General features: G+C 40.5%; 1 protein-coding gene across 16 annotated transcripts in view; it reads left to right on the top strand.

Moving 5' to 3' along the window:
• The window catches only part of WDR75 (WD repeat domain 75), a 53,993-nt gene that overhangs the window by 3,652 nt on the left and 22,417 nt on the right, over positions 1-27,924 (top strand). For 14 of the 16 annotated variants that reach the window (XM_080398850.1, XM_080398848.1, XM_080398842.1 and 11 more), the window contains exons 7-21: positions 380-496; positions 1,015-1,103; positions 1,936-2,094; positions 2,426-2,485; positions 2,576-2,691; positions 3,168-3,340; positions 4,173-4,336; positions 6,558-6,741; positions 8,576-8,670; positions 9,090-9,185; positions 9,787-9,956; positions 10,504-10,563; positions 11,683-11,826; positions 11,907-11,998; positions 13,964-26,032. In XM_080398850.1, the coding sequence (XP_080254976.1) occupies positions 380-496; positions 1,015-1,103; positions 1,936-2,094; positions 2,426-2,485; positions 2,576-2,691; positions 3,168-3,340; positions 4,173-4,336; positions 6,558-6,741; positions 8,576-8,670; positions 9,090-9,185; positions 9,787-9,956; positions 10,504-10,563; positions 11,683-11,826; positions 11,907-11,998; positions 13,964-14,171 (1,927 nt within the window). In that variant the 3' untranslated portion in view covers positions 14,172-26,032. The remainder of the gene's footprint in view (positions 1-379; positions 497-1,014; positions 1,104-1,935; positions 2,095-2,425; positions 2,486-2,575; positions 2,692-3,167; positions 3,341-4,172; positions 4,337-6,557; positions 6,742-8,575; positions 8,671-9,089; positions 9,186-9,786; positions 9,957-10,503; positions 10,564-11,682; positions 11,827-11,906; positions 11,999-13,963; positions 26,033-27,924) is intronic. The other 2 variants (XM_080398837.1, XM_080398840.1) reach the window with 2 other exon arrangements.

Raw genomic sequence — 27,924 nt, 5'->3', positions numbered from 1 at the left:
TATTGGTAACTCATCTTTTCAGCTTGGGCATATAGTTTTTTTCAGGGAAATGCTTAAGCTGATGCTGGACTGAAACAAGTGACATAGTTTGGTCAGGGCCAAAACAAAGGCAGAGGGCAGAGCAGGGGTGGAAGGAGAGAGAAAAAAAAAAAAAAGGAAAAATCTTATGGCTTGGCTGAAGGCAAAGAACTAATGAAATAAAGAGAAAAATAAGTCTGTCTCTGTTTTTTGGAAGGTGCATGTAACTGTAACAACTTGGAGATGTTTAATTTTGCTGGCCAGAATTATTTTTATGTGCATTAGATGATCCTTTTGAAGCTTTGTTTAAAAAACAGCAAACCAACTCGTGTAACTAAAGTTACTTTCTTAATTCTTGAAGATTTTCTTTAAGTGCAGTGAAGACAAAAGGTGGAAACAATCACTTCACTTGCGTAGCATGCCATCCTACGGAGGATTGTATTGCAACTGGCCATGCTGATGGAAAGATTCGCCTCTGGTATGTGCATTTTAATTCAGCCGTGTAGCCTGTAAACTTAGGTAACCATAGGAATTAAGTAAAACCTGAGCAAAGCAGTCTAATTCGTCCTTAGCATTGCTCATTATGACTTCTGAAAATGGCAAAGAATGGCAAGTGCCATGAAGCTACTGTACTGGCTAACTTCAGTTTAATGTCAAATGGGAAAATACTCTTGTTAAGCTGTGCTCCATTGAAAAAGGTAATGCAGGAGCAACTGAAGTACCTCCTTACAGGCAAGTAGAGTCCTAGAGAGAGCACACTAGTGGGATTGTGTGGTTAAGAACAATATGCTTGCCAAGTTGCTCTACAGCACTGAGTTGCTCAGCAAGATGCGCAGTGTGCACTGAGAAGGCGCCAAAAACCTGCTAGCATGGTTCCTCCCTTTGCATCACTTGATCACGCAAGAAACTGGAAGTTAGAGGAGAGGATGGTGTACTTGATTTAATTCAGTATTTCTTTTTGTTTGCTGTGTTGCTGATGGTGTGCTCCCCACATAGGAGGAATTTCTACCACAAGAAAGAATACACATTTTCCACACTGCATTGGCATCATGATACTGTCATGGATCTAGCTTTTTCTATAGAGGGTGAGTAAAAAGCCAAAAACTGCAAACCACAAAAGACCTCCAACAAACAAACAAACAAACAAACCCTCTCAAAGTTGAAGAGTTGGAGCAGGGACAGAAAAATCAATAGGCTAAGTTCAATTTTGTCCACTTACTAACAGATTAATTTCTAGAATATTAAATATGTCCAGGAAGGACTTGAAACAAAAATGGAAGCAGCTGTTTATTTTTTGATATATTTTGATTGGCATTCATAACGTCAAATATCTACCTTCTGTGGTAGAATATAAAATTTAGCCCCTCCTTACCTATTTCCCCTCATCTCTACTCTCCTGCCCTGCTCCCCGCCCCCTTCATCAGTAACACTGATGAATTCTTGCCAGTCTTATTTGCATCCAAATAAAACAAGCCAGCCTTGTCCAAGCTCAAACCTAGTGGCAAAAATATAGTTCATTTTTTATATCTGAATTGTGTGATCTGAACTATTGTCCTTAGGATACTTCTTGCTGCAAAGTACTTCTGATAGAAGGAGAACAAATCAGCTGTATTCTAACAAGAATACTCGGCTCACTCAGAAAGTAGTGGGATTTACTGCTCCCAAGGCATTGTTTAAATTTTATTGTAGGCACAAATTCTTGTTCCTGTGTCCAGCAATTTGACGTGGGGTAATGAGAAACATACCTGTGTTGTCCACACTTGGATATGAGGAATAATTGCTTTGTATGTGACAGTTTAAGAAAGGTTTTTGAGAAACCTGCGGTTGCCTGTCATTGTAAACTGATGATACTTTTTTTTTTTTTTTTTTTTTTTTTCTTAACCAAAACCTATAACTGTATTTTCATTACTGGAAAAGGAACCAGCTTGCTGAGTGGTGGAGTTGAATCTGTTCTAGTTCTGTGGCACAATGGATCAGATTGTCGAAAGGATTTCCTTCCCCGTTTGGGATCTCCTATTGAGTACATCTCCATGTCATCTGATGGTGCACTCTGTTGCACCTTGCATACAGATAACAGTAAGCCAATACATAATTTAAGTATCATTTAATGCAAAATGGAATGCAAATAACTTCATTTTGTTAGTTTTAGATTCATTAACTAGACATAGAAGTTCAATATTGATCTGAAAGCGCAGATGCTTGAAGTGATCTTTTGCTTTGTCGTCGGTCTGTGCATTTGCGTGGCGACTGCTGTAAATTGGCTTTCCACCTTGATGTGAGGGTGTCGTAAATTGAGAAAAGATACATTTATAGGATTAAGTACAGTTGGTTAAGGTCCCTTCCCCACCGTGAGATGTGGTTACATTGCAGAAGCCTTTTGCAAGCCTTTATTTGTTTTTCTTTTCAGGAATTACAATAATCAACAGCAACCTAAGATTTTCCAAATGTATTCAAGGGCTAATCAAAAGTAAGTGCGATAAAACTAATCTTCTGCTTAAGAGGGCAGAATATGTCACTTTCAATCTTAGGTCATTTGTCATCTGATTCTTGTTTCCAGCTATGGATGTCAAGACAGGTCTAGTGGTTGATCCTAGAACCAAGGCTTTGGTCCTGAATGGAGAGCCTGGCCACTTGCAATTCTATTGTCTCCAAAGTGACCAACAGCTGTTCAGTGTAAGTTGCATGGGCTTGTCCTAAATTTTTAACTTATTCAGTCAAGTAAGTTACGCATCAGAATTTATTTGAAAACTTAATTTGGCAAGCAGGAAAAAAGCCAGCGGCTCTACCCTGAGACTGGATTCCAAGCTGAGATGGTTTTGGCTTTATCGCAAACTTCTTTTACTTGTTAAGCATAGTTAAACTTTGATAGTTGAGTAAATACTTGTGCTACTCCTGTTAAATGTCAAAAATTTCTGGAAAAGCTCCCTCTTAAATATCATTTCTTTTTTGCTTTTCCTTCTTTTCTACACTTGGCATTATTGTGGAATGTACATGCTGTAATTATGCTTTCCCTGCATTTTTCTTTATGCCACAGCCCAGTCAGTCCTAATTGGTGCTTTCAGAACGTCCTTTCTCCATGGTTTCATAAATGATACCTCCAAATCTTTGCTTGAATTTTGAATTCTAAATTTCATCTCGTTGTTTTGCAGTTGGATATTGTGCAACGACAATACATTCATCAGGCAGGTTTGAAGCAAACTGACTTGGTAAAAGTTGCGTTTAGTGCACAAGGCAAGTGGTTGGCAACAGTAGAGGAGAGAGACGAAGTAACCGACCCTGAGTTACAGTTGAAGCTGTGGTTCTATGATGAAGAAACACAAAGGTACTGGTAACAGAGCTGGCCTTCTGGGTGTCAAAATCTAAAGTATCGCACAAATGTCTGTACAGGCTTTGTCTTGCAAAGGCAGAGGTTTTCCAGTCAACTAATAAAAATCTAGGGAAGACTCTGGTGAGAGTTTGCCATGCGTGCTACACGCATCTGAAACCACACACAGAGCTGACATAAATACAGATTGAAAGTAATTGCTGTGAACCTAATTTACTTACACAGGCTATTTTAACCATGGGAATTAAGTTCACGTTTACTTCATATTAAAAATTATGGACTTGATGGAATGGTTGAATAACTTGTTCAGTTTTCCCAACTTTTGTCTAATCCACCATTAATTGATTAGTCCTTCTAGGGTAGAGCAGATTATGTCTTTATTGTTGATTATGTGTCTTTTCTTTAGCTAACATATGCATCTGGTTCATACACATTCCCTTATTTTTTTGTTTAAAAAAGAAGAATTTACTATAAATTGTTACTGTCTTGAAGAAGAAACAAAGCAAAATAAAGCTGATCTGTGTAGTAGCTATGTGACTGATTTTCTAAGTGCTGGAAAGACTACCCAGAGTTCAAGCTGAATATTTGAGAGTGATCCTTGCTTAGTGATAATTCTTTCTCAGTGCTGGCCTACAATCTCTCTTGCTGTATGGAAGTGATAAGGAAATCTGGTCTGATGCCATGTAGCTGTCTAATTAGACAGAAGTTACTTTGATTCCTCTTCTGCCCCCCCCCCACCACCACCACCTTCCAGAATCATCTTGGACTGAAATCTTCCCCAAGTTCCAAATGAAATAAAATGGCAAGCTTCTGTTTTCTTTTCCTACAGCTTTAAGCTGAACACTAGAATAAATATGCCCCATGAGGACCACGTAACAGACATGTGCTTTCGTGACATGGATGAATTAGAAGATGACTCTCTGATACTGGTAACAGCTGGCAGAGACTGTGTGTTTAAAGTCTGGGTGATGGTAGAAGACACTGATCCAGAAGGTAAATATGGTCAAAACGTAACTTACTCTTACTTGCCACATTATAACATGCTATAGAATTTCTGACCCTAACTTCATCCTTCAGAACTAGGCCCTTTAGTCGCATGCATTTACCTGTTTCTGCTGATGAATGAAGTATTGTGTTCTCCTGAGCATCCTCTGTGATGGAGTTCTCTCATAGGTTTCTTGCAGTATTATGGATTGATATGGAGGTTCCTGAAATAGCAAAGACCTTGCCAAGCCTGCTGCAGAAGGCTGTGACAGCCTGTATTTATTGTTTAGAGGATTGTTTGTAGTAATGATTTGTCCATGATGGATGAATGGATGTTTTGTCATTCATCTGGGTAGTCTTTTTATTTGAGACTTCTGCTCAAAGGAGCAGGATGCAGAAATGTGTTACTCTGTTTCAGTTGACTCAGTATATAATAATAGCACTTTGCCATTCCGCTGCTCCACCACTTCAGAGTTCATTTTTTGAACATCCTTCTTACCCATAGACATTTGAAAGTCCTAGAATGGTTATTTAGGATCCATTTCCAAAATACTTAAGTAACAAAATTTCACCTCTCAAAATGCATGCTGATATTCACTTATTTTAAATAGAGTGTCTGAAGAAGCTGTATTACCCTGTATGCCTCTGCACGTGAAATGCAAGACTTTTTCTGCTTCTTCATTTCCTTTTACTTAATTGTTACTACAGTGCCAGGCACGCTTAAGTGAGCTGGAACTTTCCTGCTACCTGGGTGTTTTATCTTTTCATGTCCCCAGTAGATGTGGTAGTGCTTTTGCTGAACCGCTTGCTGTTTGATAACATGTTTGTGTTTTCATGGGCAGGTGAACATGTTCAAAAGTACTTTTGAGCTACTAGTTTCCATGTGGCAAACTTACTTTGCCAAATTAACTTTCTCTTCCCAAGCCGTTTGCTCCTCAACAGTGGCTGCTCATGAGAAGAAAAACAAAAGCTTGTATTCATTTACTAGGATTTGTGTATATATTTACTTAATAGCAACTCTCTCAATGGTATCTGAAAGGGTGTGTGTGGGGGTTCTTTTTATTTTTTGTAAATGATTCTAAGCCTAGATTATATTTTAATGAACAGATACTTCGATCTTGGGTACAGTGTGGGCTGGGGATGAAACCTAGTGGGGTCTGTTTCCTTCAGCAAGATCGTATCTGCTGACTGGCCTCATCAGGGTCTTTTTTGTGTGACTTTGTTTTTAAGTGACTGTACAGAGTTCTGTTCATGGCATGTGTAAAATTACAAATCAGTGCTGACTTCGGTGGTGTGTTTGCCTAGCAGGGGCAGGGTAGGAATGCTCAGGTAGAAAGAACTGACATGCTGCAGCTTCTGTGCACCACATATTAATAAACTGATTGGTTCGTAAGTAGCCTACACTCTGGCATGCATTTAATTGCAGCAGATCGATCTCTCGCTGTGCCTCTAGATGGTGCCATGCAGTTGAAAGTAGTGAATTGTTTCTGGCTTTTTTTTACAGGCAGGTCTTTTAATCATCAACTGATAGCCATTATATAAAGGATATCTTAGCATAGGGTGAACTTATTTTCCTTCCTTTCTTCATCCTACTCCTGTGTTTCAAAAACATGTTGTATAAATTTATTTATACTGGGAACTGTATGTTATGTGGTAAGTACATCACTTCGCTTCTGTTTATTTTATGGTAATTACCAACAGTAGGAAAGGTATCCCAGCTGGACACGCTGGCAGGTTAACCAACACAAGGAAGCATGCTGATTGGGTCACTCTGTGATCTTCAAACTTTCTGTAAATGAGCCATGAGTTTTGTTGGACTGAAATGCAAGCTGTGTTCAGATTTTCAGTAATGCTCCTGTTCTTGCTACCAATTTAAAATAACACTATATTTCAGAACACTAAATGCTGAATCTACTTAAGTATCTTTTTTTATTTTTCCCTTTTATCTAATATCTGCCTGTTTGAGACCTCAGTTAATGCAGTTGGTAAAGTAAATGTGAATGTTGTACCATGTCAGTCTTATGATTCACTGTTCAAATGCAAAACTGAGGACAAATGAATAACCTACTAGATGTTTCTTGTACTAGAACGGGACAGATTCTCTGTACTCCTCAAAGTGTATGTTTTCTGAAACAGAACTGTCTTGCTCTTGAGCCTATTTTGCAGCCCTAGTACTTGAATTCTTCTTCGTGTATAGACTTGAATTAACTAGCCTGTTTATTCAATGCAGCACAGCAAAGTGTGAGCTGGAACTGTGACTTCGTAGGCAGCTACCACAACTACCAAGCTACTAACTGCTGTTTCTCAGAAGACGGCTCTGTGCTTGCTGTTAGCTTTGAAGAAACTGTCACTGTATGGGATTCAGTTACTTGGGATCTTAAGTGTACGTTTTGCCATCCACCTGGAAAAATAAGGTATGCTTTTCATCTGGTTTTTTATGTCATACTTGAACTCTCAGAACTTAAAGAATCAATTCATAGTAGTCCAGGACCTTGTGTATGTTCTTATAAATGTTGAATTTAACCGTCTGAAGTTCATACATAGAAAAAACTCTAAAATGGCTTTTAGGTTGTTGATAGCTTACTGTTAATAAGATTGAGCTTTGCAGTTTCATCTTCTTACTTGCTTGGGACTCTTTTACCTCCCGTACTCAATCTATCGTTGGGCATGCAGTAGGGTATTAATAGCCCTTCTTTTTCCCCATTAATCTAGGGATGAGTCAAAGTACTGAAAAAGTACAAATACAAGATGTTAGTTCTTTAGGCATGTTCTCATGCATACAAACAGAATTTATATCAATAAACCATAAAGGCATATTGACCTTGTTATCTGCATTACAAAATATATATCCTGATCCTTTCTAACCTCTGCTGGAAAATCCACGTTTGCCTAGCAGACTATCCCAGCATGCTAAACTGTGTGCTGTCGTGATAAAAGACATCCTGAAGGTCTAGATACCGTTCTGTTGTGTAAGGATAATGAGGAATGGCATAGGTCGATGGTAGAGGTAAATGTCAGAGACTCAGAGAATAGGGCAGTCTTAATACTGAGCTTCCTGGACTGTGCAAATATACAGCAGTTTCTGTTCCAGGTAAAGTATCACGTTTCTTATGATAATCTTGAATAAAATGGGGCAATAGGTGGCCTCAGTGGTTCATCTACTTAATCTCTGTGCCAGATCTCTGTATCTAAACAGTTGCTGAAACAGGAAGATGCTACACACCTACTGTAGCATTCCCTTTCAGTGCTGAGGTTTTTCGAACTGCTTCTCAGACTTGCTTCTCAAAGGCATTACTACCGTAATGTTAGAGGTATTTCATATACCCCTTTCCAGGAAACATCTAAAATGGAGAGCAACACATTGTGCAGTCACAATATTTTTTAAAGATTCTGGCATGAAGAATCTTTATTCTTGTGTGTATGTTTGTTATCTTTTATTCTGTGTGATCAAGTCAGTTTTGTTTATACTGGTCCTCTAAAATTAGAAATTTAGAAACATGATTCTAAACTTGTGTGCAGGAAAATGTGTAAGCCACGTCTTTACTATTTATGCAGAAAACTTCTCTTGACAGCTTGGTGCAGTGGCAAGTTTTTCCCAGGACAGCTACTCCTTTTGTAGCCTTACTATATGTTATATTAAAAGGAAACTCTAGGGCTATATTAAATGACTGTATTAGTATCATAACTTCAAAGGGCGATGTTTCAACATAGAAATTCCGCCCTTTATTAGCTTTTTTGAAAATGTTCTATAGCATTAGAAATCAAAAGGCTCTTCTAATATTCTCAAAGAAGAGACTGGGAAATTAAAATGCGTGAAAACAAGTCACAGTTTCTTCAGTTGGAGCAGTCTGTAACTTTTTTTTTTGTCTGTCCTTTCTAGTGCTTAGGGCAATAGTAGGAATTCTTTACATAAGGAATTTATTTACCAGGCTTGATGTGAACAGTTACTATTACTTAGGGGTTTGTAACTTACTTAAGAGTTTAAAATCACTCCTTGAAATCAGAATGTTATAGGAATACGTAATCCTTATAGATTTATTCATACTTTAAATCTCCCAGACCTATCTGGTGGTTGTATGTGAAGTTTCATGCCACTAGGGGTGATAGCAAAAAGCAAACTTAGCCCGATTTAAATACAAGAACTAAGTTTTAACTGAATGGTTTTGTGACTTGTGAATCATTGCTACATAGAGAAAAGAGGAGGAAATCTGAAGGTCACTAACTTGTTCTGGCTTTTTACTTCTGTAGGAACATCTGCTTTGGGAGACTAACATGTTCCAAGTACCTTATTGGTGCCACTGATCATGGCTTTCTGTGTTGCTGGAACCTACTCAGTTGTGCATGTAAGATCAGCTTAAATGTGTGCTAGTGGTAACATTTAACACCTGAATTTACTATGAAACCTTAAAATAATTCTAGTTTGATTCCCGATTGACCCACTACAAAATGTCCTGTGGAAACATAATAATTTTCATACTTCAGTCAGGATGATATCCTGCCCAGCGTGCATGTGCTTTGTGTGCATGTGCATAGTAACTTCTAAGTTAAATGACTGATGAGACAAATAGTGTTTCCTACGATCGTGTACAAGTTGATAGTATTTCTCTATTTTTATTCATCTGGGAATAAGTGAAACCACGTTCCTCTTCCAGAGGTGAAGGCCCTGTGTGTCATTCCCATTTGACCTTTTGTTTGGCAAAGTAGTGGGATAGAACTGAATGCCACCTTTTCATGTCTGGCTGTTGCTGTGTTTGCTTTTCAGTGGAATGGAGTGCCCACCTCAACATCTTAGTTCTGCAACCTGATCCCCTTTCAGAATACATTGCTGCTGTCTCATGGCTCTCAAAAGAGTCCAGCCGTAAGTACAAAGGCTTCTTTGACAACTAATAGTCATTGGAATTTAAAACTGTGAAAGTATAATTTCTGGAAAAAGGTTTTCTTAGAATCCATCCCCATAAAAGCCATAAAACAGGCTTGAGTCTGTGTTTGCACCTGTGGAAAACAGCAGCAGCAGCAAAATATGGAATCAGTTACATTAGAAAAGACATGTTGGCTCCCCATATTTTCGTCCAACAGTTATTTTACGGTACAGGATATAGCACAGGGTTAACCATGCTTTCTGGGTGAGGGTCTTAAATGTTCTTAACCCTCTCCTGTAAATGCAAAACCATGGTTGAACTGTACAGCCACGTTTTAGAGCTTTGACTGTAAATTATGGTTACTCTTCCTAGAGCTACTGTTCCACAGAAACATCAGTTTCCAAGTATGTTCTCTGGATTGGAATACTGTGAAAGGTACTTTCTGTTACACCGTAAGGTTACCCATTTATAGCTCCTGCAAACTAGTGCTTAAAGGCAATCCTGTCCAGCCCTTTATGGCTCTGATACCTAGGGCTTTGACAGCTATCCAGGAAGGTAAGAATTTCATGATTTAACGAGAAGATGTCCTTTATTTTGCAGTGTTTGTGTTTAAACCAAATGAGCCACGACCAATCTATATCCAGAGGAACCTTTGTAAGGAAAAGATCCAGCTTGCTGCCTTCATTCCAAGAGATGAACCTGAAACAGTTGGCTCAGAAAAATACCTTTGGCTAAGAAGATCCCAACTATTTTTTCTTACGGATACACAAGTAAGAAATAGTGATTGGCAAGTGGTTCCTGGGGAAAAGGTATTTTCCTGAATGTGGATTGGTACAAATTCAGTGTTCTGCTGTTGAGTATAAGAGTTTCTTTTTGTGATTTCAAGGCAGTGTAAGCCATGCTTTGTTCTTCATTAGAAGCTTTGAAGATCAAAATCGATTATTTACTAGTTTTCTACTGCTAATAGTATCTGCTGCCTCATTCATACAAGAATCTAGATCATTTGGGAGCATTGCCTACGTTGCTGTATTACTGCTGATTATCCAAACATTTCATATGATACTCACTTTCTGCGGTCATTGGTGGGTGGTTTGGGGTCTTTTTTTGTTTGTTTTCCCAAAAAGTCTATATAGATCTTCTAGGTTGTTGCCGCTTCCTTTCAGTTTCTGTATAAAATAGAGAGGAAGAGGTGCGTTTGCCTCTTCCACTTGACTGACAAAAGCTTTTGGGCCAGTTGGAAGCTTTTGTAGGCAGGGTGTGGAAATATGCAAAGCAGGTGCGCATACTATAACTTTGCTACATTGTTCTGTATTTTAGGAGCTAATGACGCTTAGCACAAAGTCTCTAGAAGAAAGGCTTACACCGTCAAGCAAACAGGTACCTCTCACAGAAGTTCTGACAGAGCAGTTGAAAATTGAGTTGTTCAGTTTGTCAGATACAGATTCCCTTCTGTCATGAAAATGCACGCCAGATCCTTAGGTGGAGTCATAGGCATTTAGGGGCAGTAATCTGTATTTGCTTATTTTTTGACTGAACTGGTGTTTGTAAAAACCTTCAAAAGTATTAGTGAGCTGCTGCTTCCCCTTCTCATTTCCCCTGAACAAAAAATGATACCTTTCTAAAAGGATTCCAGTTACACAATGAAGCAAAACCATTGGTTTTGCTCTCATTTTCAAGATGTTTGAATAAGCCCTATCCTTATCTTGGTTTCTTTAACACGTGGAAAATAGTGGAAAATAGTATTTTCTGAGTGGCGCTTTCTGATGAGGATGAACAGTTGCCAGTCAATTGTGGCTTATCAATGAGAAGGAATTTCAAATTTATATTCCAGTACGTACTTCTGTGCAGAAGTAGTCTGGGAAATGCAATCTTTTAAATTCACAAAGTGGTGTTCCATACCCCCTGAACAGAGTTAAAACAGCAGCGCTTGATTGATTTAGTTGGTTAGATAAAATAGATCAAAGTAGAAGTTAGTATCTTTCTAATGCAAAATCCAGGGGGAATGTGGGTATAAGTAATCAGTTTCGTTGGAGGGTGGGGGAATACTTTGGTACTCAGATTAAGGTATATTGATCTAGGAAAATGCCAGAAGGGAAGTTGCCATGTTTTGCTTCCAGTTATGTAATTAAATCACTTGGCACATGATGCTGGGGTATAAATGACCTTTTAGTTGTAAGTGGTATCTGAAAGCCATACTTAATTTTTCTGGCACATGCACCAGCTTCCGTATTTGGAAGTTAATTGGTTCATCAGCCAACTAAAATCTGGCATTCTTGAATCCAGATCCAGATCCTGGTGAGTTTTACTACCTCTGCGTAGGATTCTCTCAGGATGCCTGACAGAGAATGAGTACAAAGAGCCATATGTCTCAGTTGAGAGAAATGTGAGTGCCGAGTTTTGTCACAGAGGTTGATTCTGAATTTTGGTAACTCAAAATGAGATAGAACTTAGATTTGTGACACTAAGATTTTACTTAAAACTTTCACTTTTTTCAAGCTGGCAGTAGAAGAAAGTCTTCCTGTGACCCCATTTAGCTTGCTGTTGGGAAAGCACAGATGTCAGCAATCACAACAGGATATAGACCTTGGAAAACGAGTTGTTCAAAATAAGCATGAGCAAGATTCACCTGCTGTCAAAGAGGTAGGAGTAATTACAGTAAGCATCCAAACAAAATCATGACAAACAAAGGCTTTCATAAAGCTTCTGTTTTATCTTTTCAGCTTTTGCACACTCCGGCACATGTTTTGCCATCTGCTTCCTTCCTCTGTCCTATATTTATTAATTCATTGCTCATCTCCAAAGAGAACAAAAGGTAAGAAAGATTGAAGAACTCTCTTTAGTTATTGAAGTTATTTTAAATTACGTATGTCCTTGTTTAAAGTACAAAAACAGTTTACCAACTCTCCATTCTTCTATTTTAGTAGAACGCTTTATGGTGGCAAGATATGGTTTTTAAAACTACATAGGTTTGGGGACGTAAGCAGACTGGCTGTTTAGTTGATTGGCTCGTTTGTTGCTGTTATTTTTGCTGCTGTTTAGCATAATGTGCTCATACCCAACATGTTGCCTTTGGTACTCAAATGTTCTTTATGAGTCTGACTTTATTCCAGGGATTTAATGGTTTTGGTGCCATTTTTTGATAGATGCCAGATTCTCAGCTTTATCTGATATTATGATGACTTCCTGCATAATTCTTGGTTTCTGTTTCTAGGTACACCATGAGTTCTAAACAAGCTGTTAAGATTAAATTTTGTTCCTAATTAAGCTACAACATATGAGCATATACTGTGAAGACAGTTGGCTAAGCTTGTCTTATGATGCATTAGTTCCGATTTAGTGGAGTCATTTGATAGGTACTTAATGTATTGTAGCTTGCTCCTCTGAGACCGATGGCTACTGCTAGAAAATGAATGCAGGCACAGGGGTTGTGACTGTAGTCTTGTGTTAAGATTAATGTTTTGTCACTTACACAGAAGCCAGTTAAATGCTTGTACTTTTTGTGCAGTCTGTTTTTTAAAGCCTCTAATGAAACTCTGCCAAGCCAGAGATGAAAATACATCATTGGTATCAGCTGCCGTTCTGAATTTGCAAAGACCAGTGAGAGGATGGTTTATACTGCCAGGGTTTACTCGGGGAAAAAAAAACCACCAGTTTGAGTAGTTTTTGCATGTGCATTATATTCTGCCACAAGAGCACTACAATCAGGTCTGCTACCTTGCGCTGGCCCGTATTGCTAGCTTTGTTACTGAATGACACAAGTAAAAGTCTTTTTGGCACGTCAGTAAAAGACTGGCAAAATCTAACCCGAGGAGTGTGTAGAAAGTTGCATGTAGGTTCAGTACTGCAGAACTCAGGAGTTCAGCAACTGTGTAAGTATTGGCACATGTAGAGTTTGTACTTTGACACTGGGAATTGGTACAACTGCACATTTGAAGTTACATATAGGGGCTGTAGAATCGGGCTCTGGAATAACAAGAATATAGCACTGTATAGAGTAATTTTCTTATTAATGTTAAATCATTTTATTTTCCTTGGCAGTATAATATTAAGGTATTATGCATGTTTCACTGTTGACATTGAGTAAGTGATAAATACTTTGTATTCGAGCAGATGATTTTTAGAAGACTGGTACTGTTCTGCCGTGCAGGTCATTCCTAATAAGATCCAAAATATTTATACAACAGGCATGTGAATTAATTACCACATTGTAAATGCTGACTGTTCTGTATAATTCTTGGGAAGTGTGCTTTCTACTTAGCACACTTTAACTCTTGGAAGTCATAAGGGAGTGGCCATTTTAAGCACCTCCCTATGTTTAAAAAAACAAACCAAACTTTACTTTTCTAGTAACACTCTAGGTACTGTAGCAGTTCGTAAGACCAAGTGACCTTTTTCAGATTGGAAAGAGAAGAATTACTTTCTTGAATATTGTCTCGCCTACCAGTGTGACCAATGTTTCTAATACTGTAGGACTGTGAGATTATTACTTTTTACAGAATATTGATCTACCTGTTCTGACACTGTGTTATGTTTAGAGAAAAAAAATACAGAGCTCAAGTTTACTTAAAACAGAGGACAGCTATTTGAAAAATGGCTTGTCATTGAGATGGCAAGAGAAATGTAGTAGTTTGTAAGTAGCCTGAGATTAAAAAAAGACAAAATCTAATGTTTACTTTGTTATTTGCATGATAACTTACCTCTCTCCTATAGTGTGCAATACTGTAGTGTGTGAAAGTGCCCATTCATTAGGTTGTTTCCAATCATCTTCCTCTTATAGTGCTGAAGTAGCTGCTGATGAAGTAGAAATGGAAAGTGAAAAAGCAGAGGATGAATCAGATGAAGAAAGAGACATTACTGAAATGGAACAAGAAGATACAAGTCCTATGGAATTATTAGGAGAGATGACATGTAAACTGTCTAAATCCCAGGAAAAAGAGCTACGAAAAATAAGAAAAATGGACTACAGCTGGATATCAGCTTTCTAAACAGACATCTTGGGTTTTTTATATTGTAAGACGAAGCTTTGTGGATTAAATATTCTTCAGAAAAAGCTTTCAAGTCCTTTGGCCATAAATTTTAGCAGCCTCTATTTCCATGAGAAAGGAGAACTGAGGGGAGGGGGTTAAAGTTTTGAAAAGCTGGTTCTGCTGCTAGTGCTGATTCTCTGTGCCCTTTAGAAAACACCTAAGTTCTGGGTGGGTTTTTTTTCCCCTTGCAAGTGTTAAAAGGCTAATAGCAAAACTGGGTTTGTTATCTAACTTGTGATCGGTTAGCAAAGTGACAGCTAAGCTGCTGAAAATCTCCCCCACTGAGGCCGGGCTGCTGCTGCCAAAGCAAGAGCAGCAACAGCATCAGTTCGTAAGAGTACTTAATTCAAAATTAGGTAGGGGAAATCAGGATAGGTGTTAGCGTTGCTTGCCTGGATGCGGCACTAGGCCTCCTCCACAGAAGTTCCTCTCCAGCTGCTGAGACAGGTGACAAATGGTTTAATATGCCTGATTCTAGGATACAGATACCTACAAGTTTGCTGGGGTTCGGAGATTCTTGGGCATAGGGTACTTACATGTATCAGAGCATAAGGAAACCTTCCCAAATACCATGAAAACAGCACCTTGTAGAAGGAGACGCATCTGTTCTCCTGGCAGCCAGCTTAGCTGATGCACGGGAGGCCTGCTGTGGTATCCAGACATCACTTTAACGACCTATTTCAGAGTGCATATTTGAAGTAGTAGCTTTGAAGGCCTGAAAGCGAATAGTCTCCTGTGTGGTGCAGTACGAAGGCAAGCTGCTGGAAACTACGCCGCTAAAAGCTCTGAAGAAACATTTTGCTAAAAATACTCAGATGAAAAATGTTGGAAACAGGAATGACGCTTCATATCTTGTCAGTGAAAGCCACGTTCTTCCCACTTCACTACTGCCTTTCAGACAAAGTGGTGGACCCTGTCCTCCCCCTCCTTGTCTAACACCGTGTACTGGAAGGCCATTGGTGGAAACATTTTTTTGTTTGTTTGTTTGTTTTTTGAGGGGGGTTATATCTTACAGCAGGCAAAATCTTGTCACTTCCATCCATGTATAGAAAACAGCAAGCTTCATCCTGAGGCACTCAAAGCAAGCCCCTGGGAATGACTCTGCTGGAGGGTTTGACTTCTTGCGTTTTAACACGAATGCAGATATTTGTTGGGAGTAAGCAGTGCTGACCCGTGACGTACTGGTAAGTCAGCCATCCTTCATCTGTGTTACGCGGTTCACTGGCTGGAAGGCAGAGGGGAAGGCTGTAGCATTACTTAGAATGGGAGCAGCCGTGACTCCGCCTGTATGTTTAGCGATGAGGTCGTTTGTTTGTTGGGGCTGCCATGGTGATGGCGGGGCACGGGTACTCTGCTCTGAACTCTGGTTTATATTAAGAGGATGCATATACCTCAGAAGCCACTTTTGAGCATGCTAGTAACAGTGCTGCTATAACGCATCTCTCACCTGGTGGGAGGGTGGAGGGCAGAGCTGCACCCACAGGAGATGCCCCAACACCCACCCCAAGGTCTTAACCCCGGAGAAATGGAAACACAGCCCTGTAGGCAGGCGGGCTCCCTCCCCGCAAGGCCTCGGGCTCTGGAAGGGGCAGCGGACAGGCTGGTGCCTCCCGGCACACCCAGCTCCTGTGATCCCTCGCGGTCAGCCGGCATCTGGGCTCAGCCGTTCCCTGAGCCTTGGCAAGCCGTGCTTGTGCATGCCGACCTGCCGAGTGTGTCCTTGTGCCGGCCGAGGACTGTGCCAGTAGCGAGACCGCCTGATCTTTGTGTACAGTTGTCATGGGTAAGAAGCTTCCAGAAATAAAATACTTACATCACCTCCCAAACAAAACCCACATGCTTGGGTAGGGACAGGGTGCTCGTTTCAAAGCCAAGACCATGTACTCTACAATACAGCAGCTGTTTGTAAACAGCTACGGCGCTGAAAACTCTTAAAAAGTCATCTGTCATTAGGTGTGAGTGCTGCCTAATCAAAGCCAAAAATGAGTGTAAAACTCATTATTACAGAAAAGTGGAAAAAACTAGTGCCCTTTTTTTGTTCTGTAAATTTACAATCATATGGATGTCAAAACATGACTGTAAACATGCTTCAATAGACACTGCTTTGCGTGAAGAGCCTTACTTAGAATTCGTTTCCACAAGTTAGTGAGCTGTCCGATGATAGTGCATTGCACACTTTGTATTTCCTCCTAATCAGACGTTAATGTGAAAAATAGACAATTAATTGTTACGATTTCAGACTAAACCAGGTAGGGTTAACTCAGTTACTTGGCAGCAAAGGGCTTCTCATACAGTCAGGTTGCACGTCATGGCTCTTCGGACAATATATTACTTAACGACTGTGAGGGACATTTTCTTCTCTTGTAAATTATTTACATGGGACTAATATTATTATGGATATTAAGGAAAGTTTTTAATTGGGCATTTTGCTTTTTTGTTTATAAAAGCCTTGGTATGACAGAAAATATATGTATTTTAAAACCTGTAAAGGTTTGTCAAAATTTGTTTGCCTGAGAATTCCTGTATTTTTTTATTTCTCTCAAACGTAAAGGGAGAGGAGCGGGAAAACACAACGACACTGTTACAACTACAGCCAGTTTTCTGCTCTTGTATTTTTCTCTCTTTTTCATAACAGGTGTTTAGATAACCTTCCGGTATACATAGCTGAAAAGAAGAATCACAGCTCCCCAAACATTATGCAATTTTTGTTTCCATCCCTCTTATCTAGAGATCTAGAACTGATACCACCTTTTCAGAACCTTGGACCCGATGGATTTTTCCCTAAATGAAAAATTTCAACAGAACAAATAGAGAAAATATGTTAAGACTAACTGAGAAATGACAGGTTTTGAAAACTCTGAGGTTTTAAAAAATAGAAAGTACAGAAAGAAAAAAAAAATTGAACTGATTTCTCCCACCCCCACAACCCCAAATGTGTGCTATAGCAGGAGAGACACACTGAAAAATTTTTGTCTTTTTTTCTTAAATCAGACTTCAGCTCTGTAGCAAAACAAGTGCAAGTTGAGCAGAGAGATCTGTACGGGTGTTGTTTCAAAACCACTGGCTGCACCAAAGCCTATTACTGTGTAATTGTGTCAGCAACACTTTAGCACGGCTTTAGAGGTAAGAAGGAAATCTCAGCGGTCATTAAAACTTCACACATTCTCATGAGAGTAAAGTGCTTTACTGGGAAAAGGTGGGTATTCACAGGTGACAATTTACATGCAATTCAGCATCTGAAGATGCAATTTAGTTTAGTGTTCAGACAGTAGAGCCCGAGTGTTCAGAATTTTCGTCAGGAAAAAACAGTTGTTAGCATTGTGTTTTCTAACCATTGTCTTGACTAAATTTGTTTTGCTTCACACAGTAGATTGAATGCACTGGGATAACAGAGAGCCCTCACTTTGTAGTTCTGTGTGTATGTTTGCTCTGCTCATGCAGGAAATACATTGCTGGGTAGAGTTTTAGTACATTTAGTAGGCACGTTCTGACCAGACTTTTCAAAAACTTCTTCCAAAAGATACTGTGATTACAACAACGAAGAATTCAGAGGGAGGGCTGCAACCCGTCTGGCTGTGCCTGCTTTGAAATGCTTTATTTTTAAAACAGTTACTTTCTGCTGGTCCTCAATATTTTTACTTTTTTTTTAAGCCTCATATATCTCAGTGGCCAGGAAAGCTCTCCATATTTACTGTGACGCCCCAAGTCAAATCTTAAAAAACTTGATAATTTTTGGCTTCTGCTTCTTTCTTCTAAAAAACTTACAAAAAATAAATAGATAGGCAAGACCATAAGAACTGGATCATGGCAATGGGATGTGACTGAGATGCTGCTTCCCTGTGACACTGCTCAGGTGCTGCTCTAAATGTAGAGGAGAGGTGACCAGTAATTTTAACCCACTGGTTCCAGTCCAGGTTAGTTCGCAGAGACTGAAAATGACTGCTGTGGACTGGTGTTTGGTGGCCCCAAACTGGTTACCTGTGAACAGCAGCTCCAAAACACGCTCTGGTCCTTGGTGGGCAGACTTGGCAGGGAAAGCTACGTTAAAGGCTGCTGTTCATAAGCAGCGGTGGCTGTATTTTTCGGTTGATCAAGAATTGGGGAAAAAATAAGAAGTGCATGTTTTAGGATCACCTAGATCCTTCTGCCTCACGTATATTTCTGCCTCACGATCCTTTGGCTCTCTAACCCTGGGGGAGCCTTGTTCAGATAGCTCAAGCTGCCCAACCCCAGTCTGCAACGAGCCTTTTGAAGCACCCAGAATTAGAAGCGGAAGAGAATAGGATGGAGGGAAACAATGATGACTTGAGATACAACTCTGGGAGGCTTCAACAGACCTTCCAAGTCCACCCTTCTGCCCTGAAGCAGAGTAGCTGAAGTATACTTATTCCTTGCGGATATTTGTCTAAATTTGCAAACCTCTGATAAAAGTCATGCTATGATCTATGTAATCTGTTCAGTGCTTACCTATTCTGGCAGACACAGTTTTTCCTAATAAAAGTAATCTCTTTTCCTGCAAAATTTCTATTCTAGTCTTCCATGTTTGTTTGTGGTAAGCGTCTTTGATGATAATCTTTAGGAGAAAAAATAGATGAAAGCATGCTATTGTTTCCATTAAACAACTAAAACTTTAGCCTTTCATTTTCATTCTCTTGGCCCTTAGAAGCACCAGAATCATCCTCCAGACCTTCTTCAGGCTAATTGCTTACAGGTCAAACATTGTTCAGACTGAAATGATAATAAAGCAAAGGCAAATTTTGCCAGGGCCATTTAATACTGATAAATGTATCCGGATAGCCCTAAAGCCACTTCTTTCTCTGTTCTGGCTTATATTCCTGGTTGATTACCTTTAGTATCTGCCGCGGTCTGGTTTGGCGATGGCAGCAGCAGCAGAAGCAGGTTATCCCTGAGCTGACACCGCCTCCAACGTGGAATCTGTGCAGGGCACCGCGCTCCGTGGGTGCCCCGGCTCGCATCGAACGGGGCAAGCGCCAGCTCCGGCCTCTGCGCAGCATTTCTTTGGGGAGTGGAATAGCAGGTTATAATTATGTAAACTGGAATTTAGCCCGGGCAGCAGGGTCACTCACCTTGAAGGTTGCAAAAGACATTGAAATAATACTCTGAACAGCTCAGGATTTTAAGTGCTTGACTGACTTTGCACATAAAGGGGAGAATGTGTCACAGCTGTGTGTCTTTGCACGAAGACGCCATCATCGGATGGCAGAAATCGTGGCTGCAATTGGCGTTGCTGTAAAGCAACTCAGCACGAAATCCTGGCTCCTCAGAAACCATTGACAAAGCACCCTTTCGCTTTATAGTCCAGGGTCACAAACGCGTGACCAACAAGATAAAGTTCTAGATCTTAAAATACTGCTATAAACAGTGCTCTGAGCGCTATGTTTGGTCTGAAAGCGGCTGGAGTCTGAGCAACTTAAAGAACAGCTTCTTAATATTGTTCATAATACAGCAGATTAAGCCTTTTAGGTAAATACCATAGTGTGGCTGTAAGGAAGGGTCACCACACAGCTCTGGGAACATGCGTACCAGCGCTTCCCCAGGTTGTGGCTTCCTCAAGCACTTTGAAGGCGTAGGCAGCCGCCGTGGAAAGAAGCATTCCCACTTTCCACCCCCATCTGCTGCTTCTGATGCTCCTGCATCGCCTGCGCCAACACAAACTGGCACTGCCTTTGCGGGGAACTAGGCTGAGGGAACAAACTCTGGCTGGCAACGAAACCAGGTGATACACAAATAAATAGTTTAAGATGTTCACAGAGCTACAGCCAAGTTCCACCAAGAGGGAAGGGCCTCAAGAGGTTTTTGGCTGCTCAGGAGGTGAGGTTGGAATGTTATGCATCTGAAATCCCACCCTGTTGTCACAGGGCCTGTCCCTGGAGTAGGAGAGTGGCAGCCAGACCTGGAGCATCCCTGGGAGGTGTTTGCTGTGATGCATGAGGCACCTCGGCTCCCATGCAGCAACTCCTTGTCTCCCCTTACACCCTCTTCCTCCTCGCCCAAACTAACGTGCTAAATAAACAAGCTTCAAATAAAGCAGTGGCCTGCGGTCCAAAGAAAATACTTTTAGAGTGACACTAGCATGGCATTAACCTGCTGAGGGGGAATCTTTTCTTAGCTTCTAAAATGAAACCAGTTAAAGAATTACAAGTTTTTTAACATGCGGTGAAGTATCTTTACTGGAGCCATGACCTTCGTCCTCTGTTGACCTTCACAGATACAGCTGTGATGCTAAGAATTAAGCTTATCTTTCAAGAACAGACACTGCTGCCATAAACTCGTCTAATTTCTTCATGAGAGTGGGAACAAAAGAATAGGCTTTGAGATAGAAGGTATTACCCAGAAAAGCAAGACTTTTTTTTTTTCCTCCCCATTTTTCAAAATAGCTTTCTTATGCTGCTAACTCCTTTATTTACAAACCAGCACAGAATTTAAATTATCTCAGACATAAAGCCGGTTATCGGTTTGTTATTGATGCCTCAACCTCTGTTTGTTTGCAGTGCTGCTTAGTTTATTGTATTTTTAGATTTGAGACTATGAACAAAGCTTCAGATATCTTGGCTATTTTATTTCCTTTAGTGACCAAAGGAGTTTTCATTTCTTCCTCAAACCGGTAAAACAAGCCAACAAACAAACAAACTCTCCAACATTATCTGCGATGTCATCTGTTTCATTCTTAGCCACCTACTTTACAAATAATAAAGTAACTTGGCACTCTTGTAAAGTTTGTTACTCAAAGGCAACGTGCGATTTTCCCCACCAAAGTCAGATGCTTCTGTAATGAAAGAGTTTGCTCAGGTTAAGCTTCCTCTGTGCTTTGAGCTTCCCTGGGTGCTGCTCCTCTCTCGCTTACAGTCCCAGTGCTTCTAAGGAAGAAATACAGGAGAAACCAGAGGGATCTCACAGTCCTCTTGCTTCCACTTTGAAAATTAAGCCTAACCTGGCCAGAAGTTCAGGGTGCATCATTAAAATTATGTTACAGATGACTTTTCAATACGAAAGACAAAAAAAAAAAAAAATAAAAAAAATCAATGGCCTGACTTGGAAGAAGACTCGGAGAGGGTTCGTGCCTCCTGTTGCAGGCACTGCAGCAGATCACGGCTGCAAAGACAAGGAAGCGCAAGTCGCACAGCGCATCACTTTGGTCTCCGTCTCTTCCAGGTGAACCAACCGAGCCTGCTCCATTCCCCATGCCACTTCAAAAATCATAGAAGCAAAAGTACTAAAAGTGTAAACAAAAGCAAAAAGCCGCGCATATACTCTTAGTACAAGGAGACTATTTAAACCCTGAAATGCGCCATACTGAAAAGAGCCCTTTTGCGCTTGGCATAGTCCAAGTGAAAGCTGGATTTCTGAGAACTATCGCATGTGCTAGGAAAGGAAAATATTCGTAGTGTTCGCTCCATCAGTCAGCGCAGTGTGTTATTTCTGGACTGCATATTCTGTGTGTAGACTCAGGATACAGTGACAGTTTGTCTTTCCTTTTCTATGGGAAATCCACTAGCTGATCTCAAGGATTAAATGGAAAGAAAAACTCACATCACTTGCAAAACAAAACCCCACTTCTAAATCAACTGGCTCAGATGAAGCCAGAAAACCACCCTGAATGCACATCAGCACAAATCACCTGGAAGCAATAAATAATAGCTTTCCAGTTACCCAGCAAAGAATGTTCCAAACCCATTTAAACTTTGAATAATGCATTGTAAGGAGAACTACTTACAAAACAATTAAAGATGGGCTGGGATACACAAATAGTGGAGGTTTCCTGCCACCCTTCTTAGCTCAGCAATAAAACAAGCCGCTCACGTAGTTAGGGAAAACAGTGCAGTAGACCCCACAGCAATGCTGTGAAAATCTGTCTATAACACAACCTTGCTTGAGACCTCAACTTCAAGATGGGTACCAGTTCAAATACAGACATTTGGGGGGGGGGGGGGGGGCGGGGGGAGGAGCTGCCTATTTGCACTAAAAAGGTATTTATTCAGATGTTATTCAGGTTTTCAGACTAAATACAACTGTGTGATGTATAATACAGAAATCCTACATCCAGAAAAATATATTTTCAGTGCGCTTAGCTCTTTGTTACTCAAGAAAGAATGGATCGGCAGGCTCACAGGTGCCCGCTCAGGTTGCAAGACTACCATCAGCAAAAGAAAGAACAGCAAAGGGGAACAGTTGAAAGAAAAGAAAAGAAAAAAAAAAAAAAAGAAAAGAAAAAAAAACACCAAAGAAAGAAAGAACAAAGAAAAAAAGTGAGAGAGAAACATGCCTTGAAGCTTTCGGAGGAAGAAAAACAAAAAGGTTCAATGCACAGCACAGTGTTGCTACTTTTTCCATAATCTCATGGCTTTGGGTTTCACTTGGTCTCCAACGGCTACTTTTTGTCTACCTGGAGCATTCACGTCCCTTTTCCTTACGAATTCTGTGGTGCCAAGCGACAGGCTCCTCTTCAGCAGGACGCTGATGGCAGCTCCCTCCTCTTACCACCCGCTCGCCCCGGTGTCGGCAGCATAACCTCTCCACCCAACAGGGTTAACACTGACCAAAGGGTTCAAAAGTTATCGGGGAGGGGAGCGAGACGCACACAGAGAAATTGCAGCAAGTTTCATTTTTTGAACAGAACCAACCTAGAACGGAGTTCTCTCCTTTCCTGTGACTCCGTTGCCCAGCCATGCCAAGGGAGAGGGGTGGCCACTGCGCCGCTCCCCCGCGCTCCCGCCCGTGGTACCCAGGGACGGTGACCCGGGTGACCACGCACTGATGCGCAGGGACCAGAACCTCGCATCAAAAACCTGCTGACCTGCAGACTTCAAAATAGATTCAACGACAACAACAAAACCCCAATTAACAAAGTCAGTCTAGGTCACAGTTTCTAAGTAAGAATGGTTAGGAGAAGCAGAAAGGAGGCTTCCTGCAGCCACGTCAAATGGACTGGAAGAGTTACTAAAATGTTGTAATCATTTCATTACAGTAACTCAGATTAGTATAAAGATGTTCAACCGGAGACAACCCAAAAACAGTACAGGCGCAACACAGCAGATCGCACAATAGACACCACCACTATGTAACAGCTTAGGTTTGACTCTGGGCAACAATTACTCTTTTTAAATTTTTTTGAAAGGAAGATTTCTGTTGATGTAAGGCTCCAGGGTCTGTGAATTTGGAGCAAGCTATTATGAAGATAATTAAAACAACAACAGCAGTTATCAACACAGATGCAAGTAACCAAACAGCAGATGCTAAAGAGCACTATTACAGAACAAATTTATGAGACTTCAGTAAATCTGAATTTACGAGACTTCGGTAAATTCAGGAAATAACTAACTGGTCTATTATCCAAACCTGATAGTCACAGGAATAAAATTAAAACAAAAAGGGTTCTTAAAAAAAAAAAAAAAAAAAGAAAAAGAAAAGAAAGAAAGGAAGAGCTTTACAGAGAAGTAAAGGGTCTCCAAAGGAAGATACAGATAGCATCTGGGAACTGTTGTGTTTTGATTCTAATTTCCACATGCAGTCAAGCTCCGGCCATCGTGTCTGTGGTGCTCCTGGCTAAGTGCAGTTTGCTTTTGCACAGGAGAAGCGCTGGCAGGAACAGTGGAGTTCTGCTGTCAAAGCATACATAGTTTTCCCATTCACAAGTACTTGCTGATCAAAAAATCCGCTATAGACGTGAACACAGCTGCTTGGTTCTCCGCATCCGTCGTGAAACGTGGAACAGCCATCGCGCTCCATTTCATGTGCTAAATATTCACTAACAAGAAAAGAGAATTGAGCTGTAGGAGTCAGCTGCTTTCATTAAGGAATCTAAACCATACGGTGGTTTCAGACACCTTTTTGAAAAAGATTCAAGAGTTACCAAGAAGCAATACCTAGACTAATGCAAACATGGCTCTGGTCTAAATAAAGTGTAAAATATGAACAGCTTGACAGACCTCAGAAGGCTAAGCCTTTTTAGGAGTTATTGGTTATATTTTTTTTTCCACAATAGGAAAAAGAAATCTGTCCACTTAACAATTGGGATTAGGTTAATTTTCTTAACATTTTACTGAAATAATCACTTTAATTGTCATCTTCTTTTAAGTTGTATAATAGTTGTAGGCTCAGGTCTGTGGAATTTAGTAAGAATGAGATCAGCAGGGTTCCATAGAAATGATCTCAGAATCTTTAGGTCTTGTTATTTCTCAAGAAATTAGAAGAAAAAGGAATTCCATAGTAAACATCCAATTTAAAATGATAAATTGAAAAGTCTACCTTTTCATTAGATCCAGTCAACATTAATTATTTCTTGAGTGGAATCTGAAAGGTACAAAGCAGCTTTTTTCTATCCAGTGTTCATTTTCCAAATTCCATTTGACTATGCATTAATGAGATCACACTGCAGAGAACGAAACGTGAACCAACCCACTGTGCAAGTTTGCTAATCCTCTATTCACTACTCGCTGAAACTATCAGAAAGGTTAGGCCTTCCACCTTCATAATGAAAAATAGGCACGAAATGAAGGAAACCCATATTTAAAGAAAGAAAAACTAGAATATTAGAAGCCTTCTGAAAAACCTGAACAATTGGGGAAGGCTGGAGCGCCCTGCAGGATGGTGTTATTGAGAGGGGTTCCAAAGCAGGGGGTATTTCTGGTGCTGGTTTCTGTAAAGCAAGAGTGAAACAGGGATACACGCTGCAGATTTCAGACCAGAAGGGTTGCAAGGCACAGGCAAATATGTTGGTCCAAGTTCTTCAAGCAAAGAAAGGATTACTGTCGCTGCTTCTGACCAGGTGAAGCCCGCCTGGCCCAAATGTCACCTGCAGCAAGGCAGGGCTCGTGCCCGGCCACCTACACAAGTAGCGAGGAGAGTCCAAAGTGAATTTGCTGGGTTTGTACAAATACACATTCCCCGTACGGCACAGAGGGGACCCTCTGCATGTGCACGTTGCCGCCACACTGGTGGAGACAAGATCCACCCAACAAGCAATTAGTAGAAGCTCAGCTTGGTTCATTTTATGGCTTCGAGGGCAAGTTACAAACCAGAGGGCAACAACATCAGGGAAAAACCAACCCAAACCCAAGCCAATTTCCCACCCCCACACATCCCCCTGGTTTGGAGAGCAAGTCTATTTGTCATTTGGGATTACAGGCTTTGAAGGAATCAGGTTTGCCAACCCGATGTGTTTCGTTTGCTCACTTAGAGTGTCCCTCACGAGAGGAGCAACAACCGAACAAACACACGGAACAGCTGTGTTTGCATTTAAACAAACATTAATTGATGGAAGTAATGAGTAACCTCAAAAATAGTTTAGAAAGTTCATAGCATCCTCCAAATATTTGTAGACTATTCGAATTTAACTCATTTAATTACATATGTAATCTTTTATTGCAACAGTGTCTAAAAGCAAGGAGGGGAAGCGGCACCATGTTTGTACATCTGAGTATAACAGACAGGAGTAAAAGATTAAATCCAGGTTCAATACTTTGAAAAGTTTCTTGACAGTAAATCTACCTTCAGCCTCAAGTTTCCAGAGGACACAGTTAAGTTACGCACTTCTGCTCTTTAAAAAAAAAAAAAAAAAAAAAAAAAAGAGGAAAAAATATTCTAGAAGTAACCAAACAGCTGTGTCTCTGGCTTACTCCACTTCTCCACCTCCTGCAACTGTACTGATACAACCAGTAGATATATGAGAAGAAGTTAGTATTTACAGCATCTTCTCTTTTGAGAAAGATGACAAGTCCTAACCGATAGCTTAGGGAAAGCACACGGACACTGCCTGGAGCCCCAGGAACGGTGAAGGAACCCCAGCACCCCTTGCTAAGGTAACGTTATCCCATGGCTGTGCTTAACTGGAGAAAATGGAGAGAAAGGAAGAATACATTTTAGACATGCATAGCCCATCTTTAAAGAAATTTGACAGTATATTCCATAGAATAATTGGGAATAAGAATAATCTTATTCCATAGAATAGATCCATTTAAAAATTGATGGTATATTCCATAGAACAAGACAAGATTTCTTACCATATCCTTTATCAAGTGGCATTCCTGGGATGTCAGATATCACTGCTTAGACAGATTTTACTAACCCCTTGTTCCACTAAACTCTTTCAGTCACGTACACTGTCACACTCTGAAAACAACTGGTCATTTTGAAAGAGGAAATGTGACTTTCAGGACAATTGATTTTATTTTTTAATTCATCTACTTTTCTGAACATCTTAGCCAAAAGAAGTTACTAGGAAACTGTCTTCTATTTATTTACCTTAAATTTCATGCCTATACTTAATTTATGTTCCTGTGATACTTGAGCCACTTGTTTCTGACTTTCTTCTACGGAAATCATGGTAAAAGGATCCTTGAAGTACTGCATGAAGACAATGCAGGGCACTGTTCCGTAGCACAGGATCTGTTTGCTTTCGGTATTTCGCCTGGTCTGTAGTTGGGCCAGGCCAGCTCCCAGCTGCGTGCTAACGAGAGCCGTCGGGGAACTCTCTGCAACGCACCAGTAAGCCGAGAAACCACTGAGCTGTGCGGTGGGTGAGTCCCAAACATGTACCTCATTAATCGGTACCATGCCTCTGGACTGCACGCCTGTGAGCTGAGCGAGTTCCACCACGGTTTATTTTATTTTCTGAACTAGGTAATTGGAGCCAGATGATATGCACAGAACATTCATGATTTGTTCGATTTAATTTTCCTAAAACTGGAGCAGATAGCACTGCTTAAAAGGATAAAAAGAACGCAATTCTAACATTGCAACACCAGCAGTTTAGGGGACTAAATAAATAATTCTCCCCGATCAGGCCCTGATGGCAGGCACACAAAGCTGTATGTGCAGGGAACGCACAGCAGTAGGCACCGCTAATTAACTACGTCTAGTCAGAGAGACTAATTGCTTTGCCAGCCGCCTGAAGTTGTTCTACAATCCTAGATGCAGTTCTAGCCTGTTGGTTTTCACAAGCCCAAGTAAGATCTAAATCCGAATGTCAGTCTCTCTCTGTTCAGAACTTTAACGTCATTAAAGTTACAGACTGAAAGACCCAGTCCTTTCATGTGAGTTACACACAAAGTTAGACTAATTTAATTTATTGGGACAATTCAGATGTATTAGAAATTACTTACATGTTTGCAAAACTCAGACTCCTAGAGGCCTTCAGAGGGTGGGAAATGGAGGTAGAAGAGGCCGAAGTTTCATGCCAAGGAGGTAGCACCACATGTTCTTAATGAGCTTCTGGATTTCAAACACCACATAAAGCGAAGAGGTTCTATATGATTAAGCGTGTGCTGCCAGTCTGTTAAGTTTAATGACAGTCTTTAGCTCCCCAAAGACCTGGGTTCCTAGATCTACCAAAAAAAAATAAAAGAAAAATGCTTATTTGGACAGCAATTCAGCTCCCTGTGCGTGTTTAGGATGACAGACAAACCCCAGTGAAGCCCCTGAGGTCAGTCAGACGGGAAGGTTGGGCAGATAGCACCCTTCTGCTAAGCAAGAGTCTCAGCTGAACACACACATACATGATCTTTCTGGGTTGACGTGTGTAGCGTACACCAGCAGGTCAAGGTGATCAGGCATGTAATTGCATTCGCACTCAGTGTCTGTGTGTTTCCTAAGGTTGCGTGGCTAAAAGAATTCACAGCTTTGAAGCAACTATAATATTGAGTATTTCAAATATCTATAGATGCTTTTTCACATTTCCCATTATCAATATACT

The sequence above is a fragment of the Falco punctatus genome (genome assembly GCF_963210335.1).
Source record: "Falco punctatus genome assembly, chromosome: 8".
Classification (NCBI taxonomy): Eukaryota; Metazoa; Chordata; class Aves; order Falconiformes; family Falconidae; genus Falco; species Falco punctatus.
The sequence above is the reverse complement of the archived record's forward strand: the minus strand, read 5'-3'. Positions and strand labels throughout refer to the sequence as shown.